Source organism: Brassica napus, chromosome C9 (assembly GCF_020379485.1).
Source record: "Brassica napus cultivar Da-Ae chromosome C9, Da-Ae, whole genome shotgun sequence".
Taxonomy (NCBI): domain Eukaryota; kingdom Viridiplantae; phylum Streptophyta; class Magnoliopsida; order Brassicales; family Brassicaceae; genus Brassica; species Brassica napus.
In genome coordinates, this window is record NC_063452.1 from 30,718,512 (window position 1) to 30,741,970 (window position 23,459).

The 23,459-nt window shown below is 33.5% G+C and overlaps 4 protein-coding genes across 7 annotated transcripts; 1 reads left to right on the forward strand and 3 right to left on the reverse strand.

Annotated features, from left to right (window-relative positions):
- The first annotated feature begins 6,841 nt into the window (after window positions 1-6,841).
- On the forward strand, window positions 6,842-11,138 carry LOC106397223 (agamous-like MADS-box protein AGL11). Of its 3 annotated transcripts, none has more exons than XM_048768542.1 (8): window positions 6,842-7,003; window positions 8,520-8,702; window positions 9,921-9,999; window positions 10,087-10,148; window positions 10,261-10,360; window positions 10,472-10,513; window positions 10,610-10,651; window positions 10,760-11,138. In XM_048768542.1, exons 2-8 carry the CDS (start codon window positions 8,521-8,523, stop codon window positions 10,943-10,945), a joined length of 693 nt encoding a protein of 230 aa, XP_048624499.1. In that variant the 5' UTR covers window positions 6,842-7,003; window position 8,520; the 3' UTR covers window positions 10,946-11,138. The 3 variants fall into 3 exon arrangements, with proteins under 3 accessions (XP_048624499.1, XP_048624500.1, XP_048624498.1); XM_048768543.1 differs by lacking the exon at window positions 6,842-7,003 and adding an exon at window positions 7,150-7,368; XM_048768541.1 differs by lacking the exon at window positions 6,842-7,003 and adding an exon at window positions 7,390-7,890.
- LOC106397222 (immune-associated nucleotide-binding protein 13-like) lies at window positions 11,064-14,355 on the reverse strand. 2 transcript variants are annotated; one of them, XM_013837806.3, is made up of 6 exons: window positions 14,133-14,355; window positions 13,799-14,034; window positions 13,447-13,715; window positions 11,730-11,897; window positions 11,498-11,632; window positions 11,064-11,402 (listed from the first exon to the last, which is right to left on the reverse strand). In XM_013837806.3, exons 2-6 carry the CDS (start codon window positions 14,022-14,024, stop codon window positions 11,190-11,192), a joined length of 1,011 nt encoding a protein of 336 aa, XP_013693260.2. In that variant the 5' UTR covers window positions 14,025-14,034; window positions 14,133-14,355; the 3' UTR covers window positions 11,064-11,189. The 2 variants fall into 2 exon arrangements, with proteins under 2 accessions (XP_013693260.2, XP_048624497.1); XM_048768540.1 differs by having other exon boundaries at window positions 14,126-14,156.
- A 2,786-nt stretch (window positions 14,356-17,141) lies between these two features.
- On the reverse strand, window positions 17,142-21,859 carry LOC106400253 (uncharacterized protein At2g29880-like). The gene is made up of 2 exons (XM_013840629.2): window positions 20,190-21,859; window positions 17,142-20,108 (listed from the first exon to the last, which is right to left on the reverse strand). Exons 1-2 carry the CDS (start codon window positions 20,517-20,519, stop codon window positions 19,509-19,511), a joined length of 930 nt encoding a protein of 309 aa, XP_013696083.2. The 5' UTR covers window positions 20,520-21,859; the 3' UTR covers window positions 17,142-19,508.
- LOC111209531 lies at window positions 17,803-19,197 on the reverse strand. Its single transcript, XM_022709485.1, has 3 exons — window positions 18,685-19,197; window positions 18,365-18,593; window positions 17,803-18,281 (listed from the first exon to the last, which is right to left on the reverse strand). The coding sequence occupies exons 1-3, from the start codon at window positions 19,195-19,197 to the stop codon at window positions 17,803-17,805; spliced, it is 1,221 nt and encodes a 406-aa protein (XP_022565206.1).
- Window positions 21,860-23,459: the final 1,600 nt, after the last annotated feature.

The window sequence follows — 23,459 nt, forward strand, 5'->3', positions numbered from 1 at the left end:
CGACGGACATTATCCGTCGGAATTCCGTCGAAATTCTAATTTCAATTTTTGCGAAATATTTGCCCGGTAAAATGAAAATATTCCGAGGAAATTCCGACGGATAGTAATTTCCTCGGAATATTCCGAGGAAATACCGAGGAACTAGTGTTTGGGGTTTCAAAACATCAATTTTTTTTTGCCGTATTTCATTTCTTATACAATTGTAATGCATACCATTGAGGATTCTTTGTATAGATGAGCATAAACCATGAAATAACAAATTTTAAAACTAATTGAAATTATTCCCTTTACCGTTCATTAAAAGGTATAAGTGTTTCTCTTATGTTGTGGGATTTCGTTCATACAATCGGAAAAATGTTAATTATACGGTAAGGAACAAATATTTGACTTCATAATGAACGTAAGACACTTAATAAGGGTTATATAGGTGTTATTCAAACCGCAAAACGTTGTTTTTGGTTTAAAAACCCTATTTCCTCGGAATTTCCTCGGATTATTCCGAGGGAACTCCGAGGAAACCCTCTTCTTCCTCGGAATATTCCGAGGAAATTCCGAGGAACTAGTGTTTGGGGTTCAATACGTCAATTTTTTTTATAAACGGATCGATCGATGTATATATATCCAAAAACACATCGATCGATCACTAAGATGGACCGGACCGTAAGAATGTGATCGATCGAGGAGATTATCCCATCGATCGATCGAGAATCTCAAGTGTTCCTCGGAATGTCCTCGGAAAATCTTGTAAGTTTTTTTATAAACGGATCGATCGATGGATATATGTCCAAAAACGCATCGATCGATCACGAAGATGCACCGGACCGTAAGAATGTGATCGATCGATGAGATTATCCCATCGATCGATCGAGAATCTCAAATGTTCCTCGGAATGTCCTCGGAAAATCTTGTAAGTTTTTTTATAAACGGATCGATCGATAGATATATGTCCAAAAACGCATCAATAGATCACTAAGATGGACCGGACCGTAAGAATGTGATCGATCGATCGAGAATCTCAAATGTTTCTCGGAATGTCCTCGGAAAATCTTGTAAGTTTTTTTATAAACGGATCGATCGATGGATATATGTCCAAAAACGGATCGATCGATCACTAAGATGGACCAAAGCGTAAGAATGTGATCGATCGATCCGTATTTGTTCAAAAACGCATCGATCAATCCGTATTTGTCCGTAGTATACATCATCTCCTGATGCAGAACAAACGCCAGCATCATAAGTCGTACTCGAACGTCTCCTCTTCTGAGTTGTGAATGCATATCCTCGAGTACAAAATCTCGGATATGACTTCACAACAAAGTTTGGTCCAACGACCATCTCACGTATCCAATCGTCAAATGTTTCACCTCTGGCTAAACCAGCAGACACCTATTAATAGCACATATATATATGTTATATCAATAAATGTGAATTAGTATAAATATGTGATAAAATATATTTTAATTTGTTTAAAGCACTCACATAAGTAAACATCCATCCAGTAAATTCTCTCTGCTTCATTTCTTCTAGTTCGTCCTCTGTGGCGTATCTATACTCGAACCGCTTTTCTGCCATGAAAATCCTGTATATGATGACAATAATGTAATTAATTAAGATTTAAATTTCAACTTGTTAAAATAAAAATTTGTAAGCTCATTTATTTACCTCTCATATTGTAGAACGTCTTCGCAGTTGGTGAGCAAATATGTTTGCAAATGACTGCGCTCCTGCTCAGTAAGTCGACGGTCCTTTGGTTTTCCGCTAAGTCGTCCAACGTCTGTGAAAATGTCTGGAACCGTAACATGATATGTTGCCCGTTCGCCTCTATCATCATGCCGAGCAGGTCTTCTGTTTTTGGTCTGAACCTCTGCTGGAAAGTAGTACTCGGCAAAGTTTGAAGTTTCTTCATTGATCATCTGTGCGACTATAGAACCTTCCACCCTACTTAAATTTTTCACCATCTTCTTCAAATGGAACATATACCGCTCATACAGATACATCCATCTATACTGCACAGGACCACCAAGTTCCAATTCTCTTGCCAGGTGAATAACAAGATGCTCCATAACATCAAAAAATGAGGGAGGAAATATCTTCTCAAGGTTGCACTGAATCACGGCTATGTTAGTCTTCAAATTTTCAATACCTTCAAGAGTCACTGATCTCGTGCATAAATCGCGGAAGAAACCACTTATCCCTGCAATTGCTTCATGAACATTTCGTGGTAATAGTTCCTTGAAGGCGAACGGAAGGAGGCGCTGCATCATTATATGGCAATCGTGGCTTTTCAAGCCAGTAAACTTTCCTTCCTTTCTGTCGATATAGTTACGCAAATTTGATGCGTAACCGTCTGGAAATTCCACATCGTTTGAAATCCAATCAAAGAACGCATCTTTTCCCGCTGCATCAAGTCGGTATATGGGAAAGGGAGCCCTACCATTCTCATCAACATGAAGTTCTGAACGAGCACATATATCGACTAAATCCAGTCTTGACTTCAAATTATCCTTTGTTTTACCTTGAACATTAAGGATCGTGTTCATGAGATTGTCAAAAAAGTTCTTCTCAATATGCATGACATCTAAATTATGCCTTAGCAGATGATCCTCCCAGTATGGCAGATCCCAGAAAATACTTTTTTTGTGCCAGTTATGTAGTTCTCCAACATCATCTACCGGAAAACGCTCATGTCCACCGACGTCTGGCGTCCTTTCTGCACCAAAATCTCTTAGTTGTATCTTCAAATCTTTCCCACAAATTTCCGGAGGTGGACTGTCAAACACCCTCTTGTTCTTCGTAAACAAATTCCTACTCCTACGATATGGATGATCGGGTGGTAGGAATCTCCTGTGACAGTCAAACCAACACGTTTTCCTTCCGTGTTTTAGTTGGAAAGCATCAGTGTTATCTTGACAATATGGACATGATAGCCTTCCATGCGTTGTCCATCTAGACAACATAACATATGCTGGAAAATCACTTATTGTCCACATTAGTACTGCCCGCATTTGAAAGTTTTCTTTACACGAAACATCGTATGTTTCAGCACCTTGAGCCCATAGTTGTTGCAACTCATATATTAGTGGCTGAAGAAACACATCAAGTGATCTCTTAGGATGCTCTGGTCCGGGAACGATAATCGAGAGAAACAAAAACTCTCGTCGCAAGCACAAGTTTGGGGGTAGGTTGTATGGTGTAAGAATGACGGGCCATAGAGAATACTGTCTTCCACTTTTGCCAAACGGACTGAAACCATCAGTACATAATCCAAGGTAGACATTTCTTCTCTCATACGCAAAGTCGGGATACTTTGATTGGAAATGCTTCCACGCTTTTGCATCTGAAGGATGTCTGATCTCACCATCTGTTGAGTGCTCTGCATGCCATCTCATTGGTTGCGCTGTGCGTTCAGACATATACAACCTCTGCAACCTTTCCGTCAAAGGTAAATACCACATCCTTTTATATGGCACTGGAACTCTTCCACTCGTATCTTTATAACGAGGCTTTCCACAAAATTTGCATGTAACCCGCTGTTCATCTGCCCTCCAATAAATCATGCAGTTGTCGCTGCATACATCTATTACCTGATACGATAAACCAAGACCAGCTACGAGTTTCTGAACCTCGTAGTATGAACCAGGAGCTATATTATCCTCGGGTAGAATACCTTTTACAAAATCAGCAATCGCATCCACACAGTCTTCAGCCAAATTATAATCTGTTTTAATGCCCATCAATCTTGTAGCAGATGATAAAGCTGAATGACCATCTCTGCAACCTTCGTACAATGGTTGCTTTCCAGCATCCAACATATCATAAAATCTCCTATCTTCTGCATTGGGTAAATCTTCCCCTCTAAAATGATCATTTACCATCTGCTCAGTACCTACACCATAATCTACATCCGTTCTAATTGGTTCTTCTAATCTAACCGCTGGCTGAGGTTCGCTAGTACTACCATATTCATAATCAGTTTCTCCATGATGATACCAAATTATGTAACTTCGTGAAAACCCACTCAAATATAGATGAGTCCAAACATCCCACTCTTTAATAACCTTTCTATTTTTACAATTAGAGCAAGAACATCTTAACATACCTGTTTTTTCTTCCGGTTGTTGGTGAACTAACCCCATGAATTCGGTTATACCTCGTTGGTCTTCTTCCGTAAGCAATCTAGTGTTCGGATCCAAATGAGGTCGATCGATCCAAGAACGAAAATAATTTGAAGAAGACATATTTTTATGAATCAAATTCGTGTGTAAATAGAGTAAGAGGGGGGATGAAGATATGGAGTGAATGAAGAGGAAGAAGAGGGCTTGTATTTATAGTTTAAATCCTGCCGACAGACCGAGGAAATTCCGACGGAATTCCGACGGAAAAGGCTAGTTCGTCGGAATTTCCTCGGAATTTTGTAAAATCCCCCAACGGCTCTCCAACGGCTATAATATTTCCTCGGAATTCATCGGTTTTTTCCGAGGAACCCATTTTTCCTCGGAATTTCCTCGGAATATTCTGACGGATTGATTCCGTCGGTATATTCCGAGGAAACCCAATTTTGTGTTTCCTCGGAATTTCCTCGGAAATTCCTCGGGATATTCCGAGGATTTCATTTTCCGTCGGAATGTCCGTCAGAATACCGCTGTTTTCTTGTAGTGCCTTGCCTTATATTGTAACCAGAACCCTCTTTCTAAGCTATCAATCATTTTCTTCAAAAAAAAAACTTGTTCCTTTCTTCTTTATCTGTCCAGATCTAGAAGCTTGCTGGTGTGTAATATCCAGCTTTGGGTTCTCTGATTTAGTGTGTAATATTTTGATCAGAAACCTTAGAGTATCAAGAGATCAAACCATCCCTCTTGTGTCCCACTTCGTTCCACAAGCCTTGGAAAGTTTGAGTCTTTGATTCACTTTTGCAAGGATTATCCCTGTTCTAACATTCCAGTACCAGAGATCTATCCTAGAATCTTATTATACACTAAGATGAAAATTCAATTCTTAGTAACATTTTCATTTATGCATGAGTTTGATATATGTGTTAATTATTTAGTGAATCTATGATTACACTTAAATGGGGGAGGATTGTTGGATATTTAAGTGAACCTTGCAACCATTAAAGTGAAGGATTGCAATTGTTTAGATGAACAAATGCAATTGTTTGTGATTGTAACTACTAGTGATAAACTGATGCAACTTTTGGTGATAAACCATTGCAACCGTTGATGATTAAAACCTTTGGTAAAGAACCATTATGACTTTTGGTTAACCATTGCAATTGTTGGAGTTAGCAGTTGTAACTCTTGAACCATTACAACTGTTGATGCTAACCATTGTAATTGTTGGGGCTGGCCATTGTAACTGTTGGTGTTAATCATTGCAACTTTTAGTACTCTATATAAGGAGTTGTAGACAATGGAAAAATAATAACTTTATAGCTTGAATCACAAGAAAATCTGAAACTAGTTAATAGAGAGAAAGATTCATTGTTCAAAGATCATCAAAGATCTTTGAAGAACCACATATAAGCATTAAAGCTCTATTTATTATTCTTGTATCTTAGCCTAGAACAAAAGTGATATTTTGATTGTCTTATCCTGTAAAGGAATTTCGTGTAACCCAAAGTTTGGAATAGGGACGAAATACTCTTTAAGGAAAGCACGGCGATTCAATCATTATCCAAGTATATAATTCACAATTATTCGGGTTACAACCCAAATAACCAACAAGATTATCAGTGTAAATTCTTCCTTGGCCATGGTAGATGTTCTTAAAATTTGTAATATTAGATTAAGTTTCAGTATAAGGATTCGTCCATTATGAAAAAAAATATAATGCATTGTTTTCTTACCTTCATATAATTGAGTTTTACCACTGTGGATATTAGTAATCATCTAAACAGGAAAATTACACTGGTAAAAAATATCCAAAAGATATTAATTAACCGCTGTGAAAGTAGACAGCTTTACAGATATAGAAATATTCTCTGGATATTTTAGACCGTTTGCTTACCACATACAATTTAAAGGTAGAAAGCTATTTTTAGATTTATTGTTGCAAATATTAAAATAAAATACTATTAATAAACTTATAGTTATAATACTTTTGCTATGGACTATCTTAAAGCCCTAAAAATCACCAATCTGTTTATAATAATATAAATATTTCTGTTTGTTTCACATCTTTTTAAGAGAAAATGCCACGACTCTCAAAATTAAAACTATACAAATGAAAGTAAATACTTCAGAGTAATTATCAAATTGTAAGTTACAATAATTTTAAACATGTGATTTTTAAGTGAAAAGGACATGTCTAAAAATTTAAAACTATACAAATGAAAGTTAATCTAGAGTAATTATCAAATTGTAAGATAAAAAATTTAAACATGTGACTTTCCTAACACGTTCGGGTAAATTACAGTTCTTATGTCAATCTAATTTTTTTATTAAAGATTTTGGATTTTGGTCGAGAGGAAAAAAAGATTAGAGAGAGAGAGAGAGAGAGAGAGAGGAGAGAGAGCAGAGGAGAGAGAAGAGAGAGAGAGATAGAGAGAGAGAAGAGAGAGAGAGAGAGAGTAGAGAGCAGAGAGAGAGCTCTCTCTATCGAGAGAGCTCTCTCTAGCTAGAGAGAGGCTCTCTCTCTCTAGCTATCTATCTCTCTTCTCTCTCTCGACTCTCTCTATCTCTCTCGATCTCTCTCTCTCTCTCTCTCTCTCTCTCTCTCTCTCTCTCTCTCTCTTCTCTCTCTCTCTCTCTCTCTCTCTCTCTCTCTCTCTCTCTCTCTCTCTCTCTCTCTCTCTCTATATCTCTCTGGACGTTGGAAGGTGAGCAAAGAAAAGAAACGTCTACAAATAGACATATTGAGTGGGCAGCTTAGGGTTTTTGAAGAGAAACGAATTTGGGTTTGTTTTTGGGATTCTAAAAAACTCAAAACTTTCTTCTTTCCTTTTTTCTTTTCCTGTTGTCTTGTATTCCGAAAGCTGAATTGAGTTGGGTGAAGCAATTCTCAGGTCTGTCTGTCATGTCTTTACTTCTACTTCTCATAATGGAAAACACTTCTTGATCTCATCAAGTTCCCATCTTTGTACACATCTCTTCATTCAAAAACTCTTACATTTATATATACACTATATATTACAGATTCCAAACTTATAATAATTCTTTCATGACGGGTAGTTTCTTGCCCTTGCCTCTGTTCACAAACTAAATTTCAAATTTAGGAAAATTAAAAGAAAAAACAATTTCTTCTTCGTTAGATGCTTTCCAAGGAAAAAAAAATAAAATAAGAGATCGATCATAAAAAATGTTTCGGTCATATCAGATTAAGATTAAATTTAGGTTATGTTTATTTTAAGTTTCTCGCATGTAGATCTCTGTAAGATTCTGTTTCCTTTCCTGTCAGCTAAAGTTAAGGGTTTTGGTCTGAATATCTTCCAAATCTGCTGGATTTTTTTTCTTCACCTTCTTGAAACTAAGCATAGTTTTGTCTCCATCTCTCTCTCTTTCTCCTTTATGTGTAATAATGTTTCCTTCTGTACTAACTTCAGTTTCATGTGCATCAGTGCCTTCTCAATTTTTTTTGTAGCTGTTTGTTTTCCTTTCTCTCTCCATATTTCAACTATTTTTATTTGTTAACTTCTTACCAATTTTCCTTGAAACAAAAATATATATTAAGAATTCGTCATACAACCCAGATTAGATCAATGATTTTGTAAAACCTTTTCTCTGAAGTATGGAAATCTTGCAGATCTAAAGTTAAATTACATGTGTTTGTTTGCCGTTTGAGTCCGTGAAGCATTTCAGATGTTTATTGAAGAGAGAGAGAGACCCAATCAATAGATATAGATAGCACAAGGGATGGGTCAAAATAAATTTTATCTGGATTCCAAAAAGTCATGTAATTAAATTCGTGATTTACCTCCTCATTTCTTCCCATTAAAAAATATATTTTGATGAAGCGTTAATACTATTATATATAGATCTATATATTTCTATTATAATCATGAGTTGTATAGAAACATATGGTATACACATGATTCTCAAGCATGGTAATGTTATTTTTTTTCTTGTTAAAGGGTTTTCATAGCATGGTAATGTTTATATGTATATAAAGTGAAAGATTTGAACAAATTCATAAACTGTTGTTTCAGCTAGATCAGATCCGCATCAAATCCAATTGATTTTGTTTGTCGATCTGTCCTTGAAATCAATCACACCACATCCTTAATTTTCTTTTCCCAAGAAAGTTGGGAGACGAAAAGAAAATTCTTTTGTTCACTTAACGCATAAAACTGAGTTTGGTTAGTATTAAATTATATTAATTCAAACCCTAGTTTAGGGTTTTTGTTTAACTACAAGTTTTAAAATTATATAAATATTATTTCACACTCTTTTGAAGTATATCAATCATTTGTTTGTTTGTTGAACAGTATTTTATCTATTCAATAATGTCCAAATTGAGAAACTTTAGGTATTTATATATAGGTAGTTATTTATAAATCTTGTTGGGTTTGAATTAAAATGAAGGATGGGAAGAGGAAAGATAGAAATCAAGAGGATAGAGAATTCAACAAATCGACAAGTGACGTTCTGCAAAAGAAGAAATGGACTCCTGAAGAAGGCTTACGAGCTTTCAGTTCTCTGTGATGCCGAGGTTGCCCTCATCGTCTTCTCAACTCGTGGCCGTCTCTATGAGTACGCCAATAACAAGTAAGTCATCGCTTTGTGTATGTAAATGTGAGATACTTAATTACAAGCCACAAAAACGAATATGACTATATTTAGTTAAGCTTTTTGCTAAACGTAAATGATATAATTTCACGATATTTGCATTTTTATGTATGTTTATATTTTTTTTTGACCAAAAAAAAATTGTATGTATATTTTAATTCTATGTGCTGTCTTGAATCATTGATGCAACACAATTGAAATAATACATAGAAATGTTGACATGATACTTGGTTTTTAGGCTATACAATAAGGTTTCAATTAGATTTAATAAAATCTAGACTTATACAAATGAACCTAAAAGAAATAGCAGAAGTACAAATGAAATTTAAACTTCAGTCTCATGATATTTACTTTTAGTCACCCATATATCTTACAAAAGTATTTATATGTACACAAGTACTATATATATATATATATATATATATATATATATATATATATATATACTATTTTCATATATACATATAAATCTTGAGAAAATCTTAAAGGAGAAGAGAGATAGTACAATGAGTTCAAGTATCAAACTCAGGCTAGCTATCCTGCAGCTGCAGTGTTGGTCAACAAGTCTTTTTTTTTTTTCTTTGATTTGTCAAAGTTTTTTCTTGGAACTTAAAAAAAATTGTGTAGCGAGGAGATGTGTTGTAGTTCGTACTCTTCTTTCCTCTTTCATCTTAAGCAAATCGGATCATGCCTTTTCCTTCCTTTTTTGGCTTTCTCATCTTATATCGTCCATTTCCTTTTTAAAAATCTACAAGTCACTTCACCTATTATATATCCAAAACATTTTTTAATATATATGACAATCTCAACTCCGCCTTCCGTCCTTCAGTTAAAACCCAATAGGTTTGAATACAAATAAAATTCATTATATTGTTCTATACTTTTATTCAGAGTACATAATAATGACGATTTCTGTTGTCTCCATATTTTTTTGGACAACACTGTTGTCTCCTTATATTGTTTGTTTCCCAATGCTATGGCCTATACAAATACTATGTATAAATTTAACTTAGCATATGGTTACTTCAACGTTATTGTTTCTTTTGCATTTTTCATGTTTCATTATATTAACCTTTATACACGAATGCATCTATAGACATCTGAATTAGAATACCGCAGTGATTAAATGCACTAGTACGTACATATATATATACTCAGTGTTCCGAGTGAATTGGATGGTTTTTTTTTCCGTGACAGCATAAGATCAACCATTGAGAGGTACAAGAAGGCTTCTGATAACACCAACACTCACTCTGTACAAGAGATTAATGCAGCGGTTTTATTTTTTCTCCATCTCGCTATACTTCATTATAACATCAAATATACGCGTATATATTTAGTCTGATGGGTGTTTAAATTACAGTACTATCAACAAGAATCTGCAAAGCTGAGGCAACAGATCCAAACGATTCAAAATTCCAACAGGTTTTCTGCCCTCATTTATAGTTATTAATTACTTTATATATTATTTATATTGACTGTAACACATATATATATATATATATATATATATATATATATATATATATTGTTGTAGGCATCTGATGGGAGACTCTTTGAGTGCCTTAAGTGTCAAGGAGCTAAAACAGGTTGAGAATCGCCTTGAGAAAGCCATCTCTAGAATCAGGTCCAAGAAGGTATGTAGCTACAACATCTCCTAAGACTCTTATAACCTTTTATGTGTATATATCATAGTAGTTAGCCTGAATATATTCTCTAAATCTGCTTTGTGTACTTGCGAGAAATAGCATGAGTTGCTTCTAGCTGAAATCGAGAACCTGCAGAAAAGGGTAAATAGATCTCAAATTAAAGTGTTGCTTTAAGTTTTTTAATTAAGATCACTCCAATATTTCTTGTGAAAAAACTTTGAATATGGTGTAATACAGGAGATTGAGCTTGATAATGAGAGTATCTATCTCCGAACCAAGGTAATTAATTATATAATGGGCTTGTTTATTCCTTCAAGACATCAATTAATCATCTATCCATCATTAGAAAATTCTTCAGTATAGCTAATTAAAATGTCTTGTTGTCAGATAGCAGAAGTGGAGAGGTTTCAACATCACCACCATCATATGGTTAGTGGTACAGAGATGACAGCAATCGAGGTCTTAGCCTCTCGCAATTACTTTGCTCATAGCATTATGACTACGGGTTCTGGCTCTGGAGCTGGCCATGGATGTTCTTACTCTGATCCCGACAAGAAAATTCATCTTGGATAATCTCTTGGACAGAGAAAAAAACAAGCTGAATTAATGGCTATATGAAGCTCTCTACATAAACTATGTTTGGTGTTATTGTAATTCAAAGAACAACGAAGGTATTAATCCTTCAATACTCGTTGGAAACTTGTGTTTGTGTAATAATGAAGACATACTTTGGTTTTATTGTTTGTTTATGAAATACATTATGGTATCTTGATTGAGTGATTCATATGATATCGTAGAGCATAGCATTTATATATGATTAAAGAACAGAGCATTTTTGTGTACGCTGCTGTCTGCGCAATCTAGCGGTTTCTCTCTCAGCGTTGTTGAGTTGATCTCTCAGCCTCCTGATCTCATCAGAAGATAGCTTATGCATTTCAGACATCTTTTTCTCGGCTTCTTCTCTCGCTACTTGTGCCTTAGCTAGTTGCTCCTTCACATCATTCAGTGATTCCTTCAGTTGGTTAGCGATCTAACCAGAGACAACAAAACCCAGCACATAGTGATGATATATAAACGTTCTATATAACTGATGTATGAAGTGAATATTATATATATATATATTACCTTCTCTTTTATCCCTTCGAGCATTTCGTTATAAGTTTTCTCCATTTCCTTCTTAACTTGTGCTATCTCTTGTTTCGACTGACCCTTCATTGCTTGAATCTGCTTTTGTTTTTCCTCTAACGTAGCCTCGTTCTCCTTAAATGGATATGAAGATGTAACTTCAGATTAATTTTATTTAAACAAAGCAACTAAATGTGGAATCTTGTTTTATTGAAGAGTCTATGTTTTTCACCCTTAGCTCAAGTGATAAGTCAGCCATAAATGGTTTTCCATTGTTCTTCTTTGAGATTTGCTCCACGAAGTTGAGAAGATCCTGGACTTGCTTGTCTTTCTTGCTATTTGGGATATTACGCCTATTGTCAAACAGCACCTTGCGGTCATCACACTCTTTGAGAATTTCCTATAAAGACGCAATTCTTGATAGTTAATAAAGATTTAGTTTTCAAATGCTAACCCAAATAGAAATAGTGAATTTATTTTCAATTCTTAAAATTTTACACCACTTAAGGACTATTTTTATACATGTTAATTTTCATTTTTTTTATTTTAAAGAATTACATAATAAGAATTTTTTTTCTCAGGTACAAGAAAGAAAAATAAGTACTAAATATTATGCTCATATTATATAATTTTTTTCCTATTATTTTTTTCTTCATTTTTATTGTTTTAATGGTTATTATTAGTCCTGACACATTTATCAAGAACCAAGAAATCGAACCATAGCAAAAATTGATACCAAATTTCTTAAATATTTGAACGATTTCTATGTTTTTGGAATTGAGAAATTAAACCAGACTGAAAATCAATTGGATAAAATTTTAAAATACAATTTCTATACTTTAAAATATTAATTGCTTTTAGTTGTGAAATAATAAAATATTCTAAAATATTATTTACAAACCGAACTATCCAAAAAAACCAAATTATCTGGTTGTTCCTTATCAAAAATATTTCAAATGATTTGAATTACCCAATATTTTATCCAACAATTGGAATTGTCCGATATTTTCTTCACAAAATCAGTATTATCCATGAAACTTACCAAAATAACGAAATCCATAAAACTGGAACCGAAACTGAACTAAACCTATGTTACATGGAAACAGAAGCGGGTACGTGGAAGCGGAAGCGTATGGAAGCGTATAAGCGAGATTTTTAAAAAAAAATTAGAAAGTGGATACGTCTTGGAAGCGTATATCCATATGTATATATATACATATTAAAATATAAGAATTAAAAAAAAAATTAGGACTAAGAATTATGCAATATAAATTTAAAATAAAGTATTTATTCATTTATAATAATTTTGAAATGATTTCATATTAAAACTGTGAAGATACACATAAATTAAGTTTAAAAGAAATTATTATATTAATTATTTTTAATACTTCATAAATAATTGACGTACACAATATATTTTAATATATGATCTATGTTTAATAAAAACCTCAATACATAAAGATAATTTATCTTATTAATTTTAATATTTATATATTTATATTCTCTATATTCATTACTATTAAAATTTGAATTTTATATAAATTAAAAACTATGATTATATTTTTTATTGATATATGACATTGTATTTTTTTTAAAGAACGGAATCGTGATTCCAAAACGGAATCATAAGCTTCCAACGTGTTTTTAAAGAGAATATTTTGTAAACGATTTGGAATCGAGATTCCGTATGCTTCCACAAGGTTCCGATTCCGATTCCGGTTCTGAAGCGGGAAACGGACGTCCGACGAAGCTTCCATGCAACGTAGAACTAAACTGAATCCAGAAATTCTCTTAGAATAATAGTTTGTTCCCAAACTTTTTATCCAAGCCGAACCAAAAACTAAATTCACTGGACCAAAAAACCAAAATATGCTGGGCTAGTTACTGTAATTATATATATGCTGGGCTAGTTACTGTAATTATATATATGGTGCATTATGTTAACCGACCTGAAACTCAGGACAATCCTCCAAATAGTCATCAAGTGTATCTCCATCATCGAATGCATCTCCATTGGTGAAAACCACAATCATGTAGTCAACGATCTGGCTTCCAAAAAGGATCTTTAATGTGCGAAGTGTTAATTGCTCCTCTTCTGTTAACCGGTTCCTCACAGAGAAAACCAGAATGACTGCATCTATGCCGTCTTTAGCCAGACGTAAGCATCTTACAATTTCTCTGATGGTGAAATCTGGCGTCGAGGAAGCACTGAACAGACCTGAAAGCACCCCACTAGTTAATCTAAATGTGCGTTTTAAGAAAATGTGGGATTTGACAATAGATAGTGTCACAAAAACTCACCAGGAGTATCGATAACATTGATTCTCTGACCATTTGGTTGCATAGAAGTATGTAGCTTACACTCTTTAGTAATGAATCTTCCTCTTGTTTTTGACAGGAACTTTGTTTCTCCTAGGATGCTATTTCCAGTCGCACTTTTACCATTCCCAGTCCGACCAAGCAGGACCAGAGTTCTTTCAGGTTTCCAATCAACTTCCACATTTACTCCATTTGATTCCCAAGACATTGTTTCCAATCTGAAAATTCCAAAGGACATGTGAATGGTTCTTGAAATGAACAAAAGAAAAGAAAAAAAAGTAAACAAGAACTTAAAGAGAAACTTATCACCAATTACATTTGTTTTTCTCAATTCCCAAGTGAGAAAGCAAAGGAAAATATTTTTAAATTTATAGAGGAAAAAACATTTAGATTCATTCGACAAATGAAGAAGGAAAGTAGACATAAAAGGAAGGAAAAAGAAAAGAATAACGGTGAGGAGGTCTTTAAAGTAAGAATATAATAAACAATTTTCTTAAACACAATCTAAGAGAAAGTAAACAAGCAAAGAATCAAATAGAAAGATAACAATCTTTACCAATTTGTTGGTCGAATGGCGCTCCTATATTCTCTTTTTATTATTTTATACTTCTACTTTGCATGAAGGAAGAACCTTGAAGCTGCTACAATGACTGACCAAAAAGACGGTATAAGACAGCAAATTTCATGATTCTGGGAAATCGTTTTGTTTATTTTTTTTTTTGTAACACAGGGAAATCGTTTTGTTAGGCATGGTTATCCCAATAGCAAAGAAACCCAAAAAAAAATGAAAAAAACAATAGGAGCAACTTGCCCACTTCCTAGATATAATAAACCTAACAAAATAAGCTTCTAACAAAGTGTTTATTATTACCCTTGTTAATCCCAAGTACGTATGCAAATCATTGTAGGTAATCAATATATTTACTTTCTTTTATAAACCCTTATAGATAATTAATTGGATTTATAAAGCTTTATAAATACTAGAGATTATGTCTGGCTACGTCCGGGTTTATACAAAAGTTTTGTATTTAATACTTATATTACAATATTATATCTTTCTATAAGAGTATAAATAGTAATCTGAATTAGAAATAAATAAAACTTGCAATTTATTGTTTTTATTATCTAAAATATGTATGAGATGATGAAGATGAACAAATGTGAAATGAATAATTTTTTTGTTAAACCTTAGTTATTATCTAAAATATTTTTTCTTACATATTTACTTATTTAGGTTATTATGAAAATATACTATTAATCAAATTAAGCAAAATGGAGATTAATTTTATTAATATGATGAAGAATCAGGGAAATAAAACTCGATTTTAAAATTCCGTTAAGAAAAATGGAGATTTATTTTTTTTGGCAAAAAAATAAAATACAGTAAATAGGAGATTCCAGCTTTGGTTGGAGGAAATGCAGAAATGTCAATTATTTGAGTGCTCTACCTATTGATATGAGATTCCAGATTCCAGATATAAAACAGGAGTGCTCTACCTATTGATATGCAGAAATGAATATCAAATAGCTTATAGTTATATTTCTTTGGGATGTCACATAAAAAAACCATACTCATCCATCATTATGCAATTCCTCCTACGTTATGTTTGCTTGCAGATCGACTACTTTTAAACAGTCTGGTCTCGTAAATGTATTTAATGTTAACTATTTTAGCTTCATATTTCATTTGGGATGGGAGCTAGTTCCACTCTTTTGTACTCAAGGCAAGAGTAAGATTGATGACTATATTTTTATGACCAAATATGAAGTTTGGGGAACTAACCTTTAAATATTGATATTAGGGAATTTATGGCATTTTCTATTTTACCTATGTAATTCAATTTGAATAATCAAAAAGAAATAGAAAACAAATTTGAACTTCTAAAAAAACTAAAATAAATTAGAAATCAAACTTTTAAGAACGAAGTTCATATAATTAAGCAACCAAACTTTATATTGTCAATTATATGATTATATTGTATACTCGAGATACAGATATACTATTATATCTATATCTATATTATTAAAAGAGAAGTACCCATTTGAAAATGTTCTTAATTCATTAATTAAACTCTCTATTTTTTTGCTTGTCTTTTTCAGTTGCATTTATGAAATATCCTAAAACGAATAAAACTGCCTAATTTATTACTTGTCTTTTCAGTTACATTAATGAAATATGCTTAAATGAATTTAAAATTCCTATTTTATTGTTTGTCATTTTCAGTTACCTTAATGAAATATCCTTAAGTAAATTTGGACATAATGTCATTTAATCAACAAAAAAAACTCATGAGTTATCCTTACGTTCATAATTTTAATAATGGAGATTTTAAAAAACATGCATCATTAAAATGTTATCTAAAACATACATCACTAATATATAACATGCATCAATAAAACTAAAATTTGACTCACACAATTGTACAGATATTATTTTCAGTTGATTAAATTCAAAAAATATTTATTTATTCAAAAAATATTTAAGAATGGCTATGTTTTTAAAAATTATATGGTATTATTTGTTCATAACTCATTTGTCATTTGCTAAATTGTTAGAAATAAAATTTTAGCATAATATAACTCAATTGTCATTTGCTAAATTTATGGTTTTTATTTATATTTTTTATTATTTAATTATAATATTTTCATTTTATATTTGAAAGAGAAATGAATTTTCTTTCAAACAATATTTTTGTAAATGTATTTTTTTTTTAAAATAATCAATTTAAATTGTTATTATCATTGAATATAATTATTTTTGACATAATTTGAGTTTTTGTTTACATCAAAACTTATCATATTTTAGGATAATTTTAATTTAAAATGTAATTTTCATATTTTTCAAACAAATTCTTAAAAATATTTTTTAAATATTTTGCTATAATATTTTTTAAAAATATTGAGTTGCATTTCAAATAAAAAGGTAAAGATATTAAAAATATTCTAATTTAAATATGTAAAATTTAATATAGTTTTAAGGAAATGGTCAAAATAAAAAAAAATTACACATAAAAAAAATCATGATTTTTGTTAATTGGGCGGATCATTATTTATATGATATCGCAAACGAAAGAAAAATTTATGTTTTTACAATTATCTAATTAACTATGTATACTCATTTTTTTTATATTTTTTATATGATATCACACATTCGTAAAAAAATAGATAGTTTGAGATGCAAAAAAAAAAAAATTACATAATGAATATAATATGAATGAATTTTACAAATACATCATTTAATAAAATAAATAATTAAAAACTGAAAACTCATACCCGCGCTAATCTAGTTATTAATTCAGAATCATCGCTAATATTTGCCCTTATTATTACCTGACATATTACAACTTTGCCATTGGACCCATTTTTTAATATGCAAACCGTCGTTAATTTATCTACCTTGCGGAAATCAATACTATTGTATGTATAACCGTAAAATCAGTTTTAGTTTTCACAGGACTAAGGTGGGGTTATTGGTTTAAGAATTCTAAAGGAATTATAAAATTTCGAGAATCCATCGTTATTGGTTTACAGATTTAAAAAGTCTTATCATAATCTATTGTTATTGGTTTAACAACTTTTAAATTCCATTCAAATCATTTGTTATTCATAAAGTTTAGTTATTTTGGATTTTATCATTCTATTGAATTCTATTGTTATTGGGAGGTGAATTCCTTATGTTTTTACTCATAAAACTAGACTTTGAAAATATCATCTATTCTCATAAGATTTTTGAAATCTGTGAAATAAAAAAAAACATGCACATATTGCAACTAAACACAATAATGGTGAAGAAACCAAACTCACATTGATAACAAGAATGGTGTTTCCAAAAAATCACAAATCACAAAAGTCAAAGACTGATTATTATCATAAGAAAACTAAGAACCTGAACACACCAAACATAACACAAAGTACCATAAAATTTATGTGGCTACGTGAACACACCAAACCATAATATCAATAAATAAATTATAAAAGTCTCACCATCACCGTTGACTTCCATTTCCTACTGCATCGGTCCACATATTAGAAGCTATCATATTTCTCCAGTTATTAGCATACTCTCGTTGCTGAGATTCAAGAATACCTACTTCTTCAGTGCCCACTTCTCCACATTCTTCTTCTTCTTCACGGTTTTCATTGATCACTTCTTCTAGAAAAGCATCTGATCGGCACTCTTTACGTAAGAAGTTATGCAATCCAGCACATGCCAAAACTAACTCCGCTTGTGTCTTAAAAGAGAAAGGAGGAGCAGATTTAAAAATCAGAAACCAAGATTTGAAGATACCAAATATTCTCTCGATCACATTTTTTAAAGACGCATGCCGCAAGTTGAATAACTCGTTCTGGTTACTGGGATCACGACCTTCGCCCGTAAAATCCTGTAGATGATACCGAGTACTTCTAAATGGAGCTAAAAACTTCTGACGGTTGGCAAACCCACAATCTGCTAAATAAAATTTTCCTACAGAATTTAAACATTACAAAATAAGTTGTATATACATAGAACATTCTAATAATATGAACTAAAAAATTTGTCACCCATACCTTCTGGAACTTCTAGTTTGCAAGTGCTTCTTGTTAGAGCATCACTTAATATTTTTGAATCATGAGCTGAACCTTCCCACCCACTAAGAACATACATGAATTCTAGATCAAAATTGCAAGTCGCAAGAACATTTTGTGATACAAATCCTTTGCGATTACGATAGCTTGGCACATCAGATTTTGGCACCATTGCAAATATATGTGTGCCATCTATTGCTCCGATGCAATCCTGTAATAATAAAAAATTCAGATGTCAAATAAAAAAAATATTGAAAGAAACTTTTATTAAAAATACTTTAGACAAAATCAGAACTATGTACCTTGAAGTAAGGATAAAACCTTGTGCTCTCTCTTATCTTTGCACATGTTGTCACTTCAGGCTTCGCCATCAGGTCTGGCGCTAAAGTATTCAGTGATTTTAGAACCTTATGGAAGTTCTCACTAGTGGCAAATACTGATCTCTTGAACGTGTCTATTGTGTAACAATATTTTGAACTCTGGCCAATAGTTAAGAGAAATGTAGCCACCATCTCTTCGACGCATATATTGCGAGTATCTCGCAGACAAGTTTTCACCCTAATAAGATCACACAGCTTGAGAAATGAGCTTGGATACATACGATATAAAGATCGAAAGTGTTCCGGTTTTTCCTTCAATGCTTTCTGAATGTAATCATAACCAATGTTCGTGATTGGCCGACAAAGAGGACGTTCAATGCAATTCATATGGGTTGTAGAGGCTCCTGCTAGGTTATCCAGCATTACTAGCATGATATCCAAATCTGTTTCGTCATCTTCCATATTGTTTGCTTCTTCTTCTATGATCACTACCATGACAACACACCTACATACATATAATAATATTATTAGAGTAATGGATTAGAGATAAAGACGTAAAGAACTTACGACTTTTGTAAACAAGTGAAACATGCAGTTCTAAATCATGACATCACACAACAAAAAGCTGTTAAATCAAACAAACAACTATTATGCTGAAACGAGAAAACCACATCAGGGAGAACTGATTTATCAAAATCCATATTATTATTAATCAACCAAATTCAAAAAAAGTCTCAAATATCATCAAAAACAAATAAATATAAAATTAAAACAAGGATCACTTGTAGCTGAAGCAATGATCAGTTCTAGCTAAGATTGGTTTGGATCCAACCAAAGCGTTCTTCTACCGACATTTCTGCAAAAACATCTTTCAGCCCCAGGGAATAGATAAGAGTCACAGCTTTAAATTTGGTACGCTGGTCCAAATTAGTGATCTCTTTCATGGCATCCCAAACATTGTTTTTCTTTTTTTCAGCTTCTTGTTGCTCAGCTTCCAATCTGAGTTTCTCCTCTCTTTTTTCAGCTTCTTTTTGTTGTCTCTCTTCCCTTTGTTGTATGATATTAAGGATCTTATTGCTCACAGCAACAATGGAATCATTGTCATCATTCTTCAGCTCCTCTGAATTGTAGCATGCGTCAGTTCTAGACCTCTTTCTTGGGATCAGTTTTTCTCTATGACCTTTCAGATTTTGTTTTGAAACAAAAGCCACATCAGTAACATCATCATTGCTTTCACCAAACTTTTCTTTCACTTGATAATCACCAACAAGGTAAGTACTAGCATCAGTAGTATCACTTAATCCAAGTGAATTGCCACCATTGGCAGTTGTACCATCAAAGATTATCTTCAAATCTTCAAACTGTTCATGTGAGTCATAGCGCATATACTGGTGGTTTGGATGTGCCTGTCATTTTTATAAACATACATAAGAAATACAATAATGATTTTCTACAATATCAAAACTTTATGTAAAATAAAAAAATACCTTCAAATATCCTTGCCACACTTCTTCAGAAGCTGTAAACCTTTTTGTTTCAAAATCCCATCCAAATCCAGAGCTATTACGTTGAAGATCAACATAGCTATTGTATAGGTTTTTCAAAAACTTTATCCTGCTTTGATAATGCTTGTGGAGTTTCTGGCATCCAACTCTTTCATTGAGGACTGGTAGTATTTTATTTTCTACCGTTGCCTTGTTTATTATACCACTAGAATCACGCCATCCACGTTTAATTCCCTCCACAAGTAATTCAATCAATATTTTCGTTTCATCCTGAGTCCAGGAATTATATTTACCTTTTTCCTTATCTTCCATTGTAATCTTATTCAAGAACTAACTATAGTTAGTATAAATAATTAACAATTGAATAAAAAACTTTCAAACTGAAGACAAAAACACAAGCTAGCAAAAATCAAATGACGAAAGTCACAAAAAGAAGTCAAAACACAAAGCAATACGTAGAATAATAATACACAATGGTCAACAATGGTGGCTGGAAAATAATTTTATTCTACTGAATATAAAAAGAGCTATAAAATAATGGTCAGAAGTAGATACCTGTAGGTGGACACGAGAAGGAGAAGGAAAAGGAGAAGAGAAGAAGATATGGGTATCATTGTGTCAATTACGTGATGTTTATATGTATATGGTTTACATCGAGATTTTGTTTTTGGAAATTTTCCGAAGAGATTGTTATACATTGCCTTATAAGACGAAACATTTTGAAAATAATATATTATGCAAATCCATAAAAATCAATAAAATCTACAAAAGTCAATTCAAAGTATTTGATAGAAATTTAGAGAATATTTGTTAACTCTACTTAACTTCTAAGAATCTGTCAACTTTTAAAATCACTTAACTCCTTCTAAATTCTGATTCCAATAACCCCCCTAATACTAAAGTGGTGGAGCCCACGTCTCTCACCCACATTACTACATATGGTTTCCTAATCTAATTAATTAACATATGTCACATGTAACAAATAACAAATAACTTCGAATCATCAAAACCAAATATATATTTGACAAAAAAAACATGGATATTAACTTTTTCTACCATTTGATGTTGTACATGATATCAAAAGCTTCTTCAATCTGATATATAAATATCTGAATGTAAAAATTCTCAAGTTATAAGCGCGGGTATATTTACAACTATAATAAAATTGGAAACATTTATAATTAATTATTCCTTATCTAAACATTAAAATACGAAATTAAAAACTATGAATATGCATATAAAATATTTTTCCGTGTTCATACAATAGATAAAATAAATCATGAATACGAATTTATATAAACTGTTCATACAAAGCGCGGGTCAAAATCTTGTAAACCTTTATTTTAAATAATCAGTGTTCATTTAATTTGGTTTGCTAGGTTTCTAACCGAGCCATATGTTTTATTGTTGAAACACTTTTTTTTTTGAAACACTAACCGAGCCATATGTATGTCCTGAGTTTTCTCAGAAAAAAACATGTCACACTTCTTTTGATTACAACTGGACGATGTTGGACATCGCAATGGTCTCCAAAGATTCCAACTGGGTCGGTACGTGGAGGGACTGAGGTCCTAGGCACAACACCCAGGACGTTTTGTTTCACTTTCGGGTCCTCGTCCTTGGTTGATGAACTTGACTCACCATAAAACACTGGCTACATATCTGTCAGTTGGGCTGAGTTGTTGACATCATTCTTGGAAATGAGTTTGTCAGGCACATCTTAAGCTGCGATGGGGATGTCCAGTTTAGCCTTGTAGGATTAGGAGGTGGGGGTACTGCAGGACAGACACTGTAGCATCCCCGATCCTTGCTAAGGATCGTTGGAACGGGCCATGGGACAAGAGAACGTGCAAGCCAGTCGAAAGACTTTAAGGCAAGCGTTCCATGGTCTGAACAAAAGGTTAAGTCCGAGGAATGATCTGGACTTAGCCAAGAAAAGGGAGAAAAACGAAGAAAAGGAGCGGGACCGAGCTAAGGAAGAGGGTAAAGAGCGGGACGAGCTGGGCGATCTGGGGAACTGGTCGAGCAATATGCTGGACAAGCTCACTGAAGCTAGATCAGCTTGATAAGCTAGTGGACTGAGCTCAACCAGCTGGACCGACTGTTAGCTAGCTTGACTCAGCTGGGTAGAGTGTTCGGCGGTTGGGCCGGTTGGACGAGCTTGAGGTGGTTACGAGTTGTTGGCTTGATCAGGTGCGGATCTGGACTGGTCTGACTAAGCCTTGCGCGTGTGGGAAACGTGCCAAACAGTTGGAATCGGTTTCTGGCCGAAGGGGCGCGTACGGATAACCCCCCAAGCGGTTGAAAATGCACCCTTTCGCCCTATAACCGTCTCTGGCCGAGTTTCTATAAATAGGTGGCCTTGGGGTCGATTTTGGACATGGATTTTCTTAAGGAAAACACCAAAGTTCGATCAGAACCAAAGGTATCTGAAAGAGAGAGAGACTTGTGCGAACTGAAGAGAAGGCTTGACCGGAATCAAGTCTAGAAGGCGATCTGACCGTGATTGCTGGAAGAACGATCCGATCATGGTGGATCTAAGGGAGAAGGCGAAGCAGACTGCGACTGGAACTCCGGGGCGCACGTCTAAGGTTTGGACTGGATAAGCCATCGCCGTGGCCTTCGGGTGAATCCGAACGGGGCTATGGCTGATCGGCCTAATCCGGTTTCGTCCTTCAATCCTTACTTGATCGTCTCTTCTTTCTTCTGTATGAACGATCGGGTGTCTTGGTCTTAGGACCGTGAAGGACCCTAAGATCGGCTCACTCGAATGGATCAGATTTAGATATGAACTCCAGATGGAGAACTGGATGGATTAAAGGGTCGCACGAAGGTTGCGGAATGACCTTCGATATTCCCGACTTCAGATGGTGCTTGATATGACTCACAAGTCCACCAAATGAAGAATCTCTCGTCGTTGCTTGATATGACTCACAAGACCAACGATTTGAGGAAGTGTTTACTTGGATATGACTCACCAAGAAACAAGACAAGTTCTTAAACGAAGAACAAAGAGTTTAACTCAAACTTTAGACAAAATCGATTTCTGATTTATTAAAATGAAAGAGTTTCATACTTATAGAGTTTTGTAGATCTAGGAATTAAATAAAAAACTAGATCTAGATCTAGATCTAGATCTAGTCTTTAATACGAAAATAAAGAGATAAGACTAGACAAGGTGACTGTTCGGCTTCTGTCCAGATTCGTTGTATCCTGAAGCATGAACCCCGGTAAGGAGAACGACGGATGTGG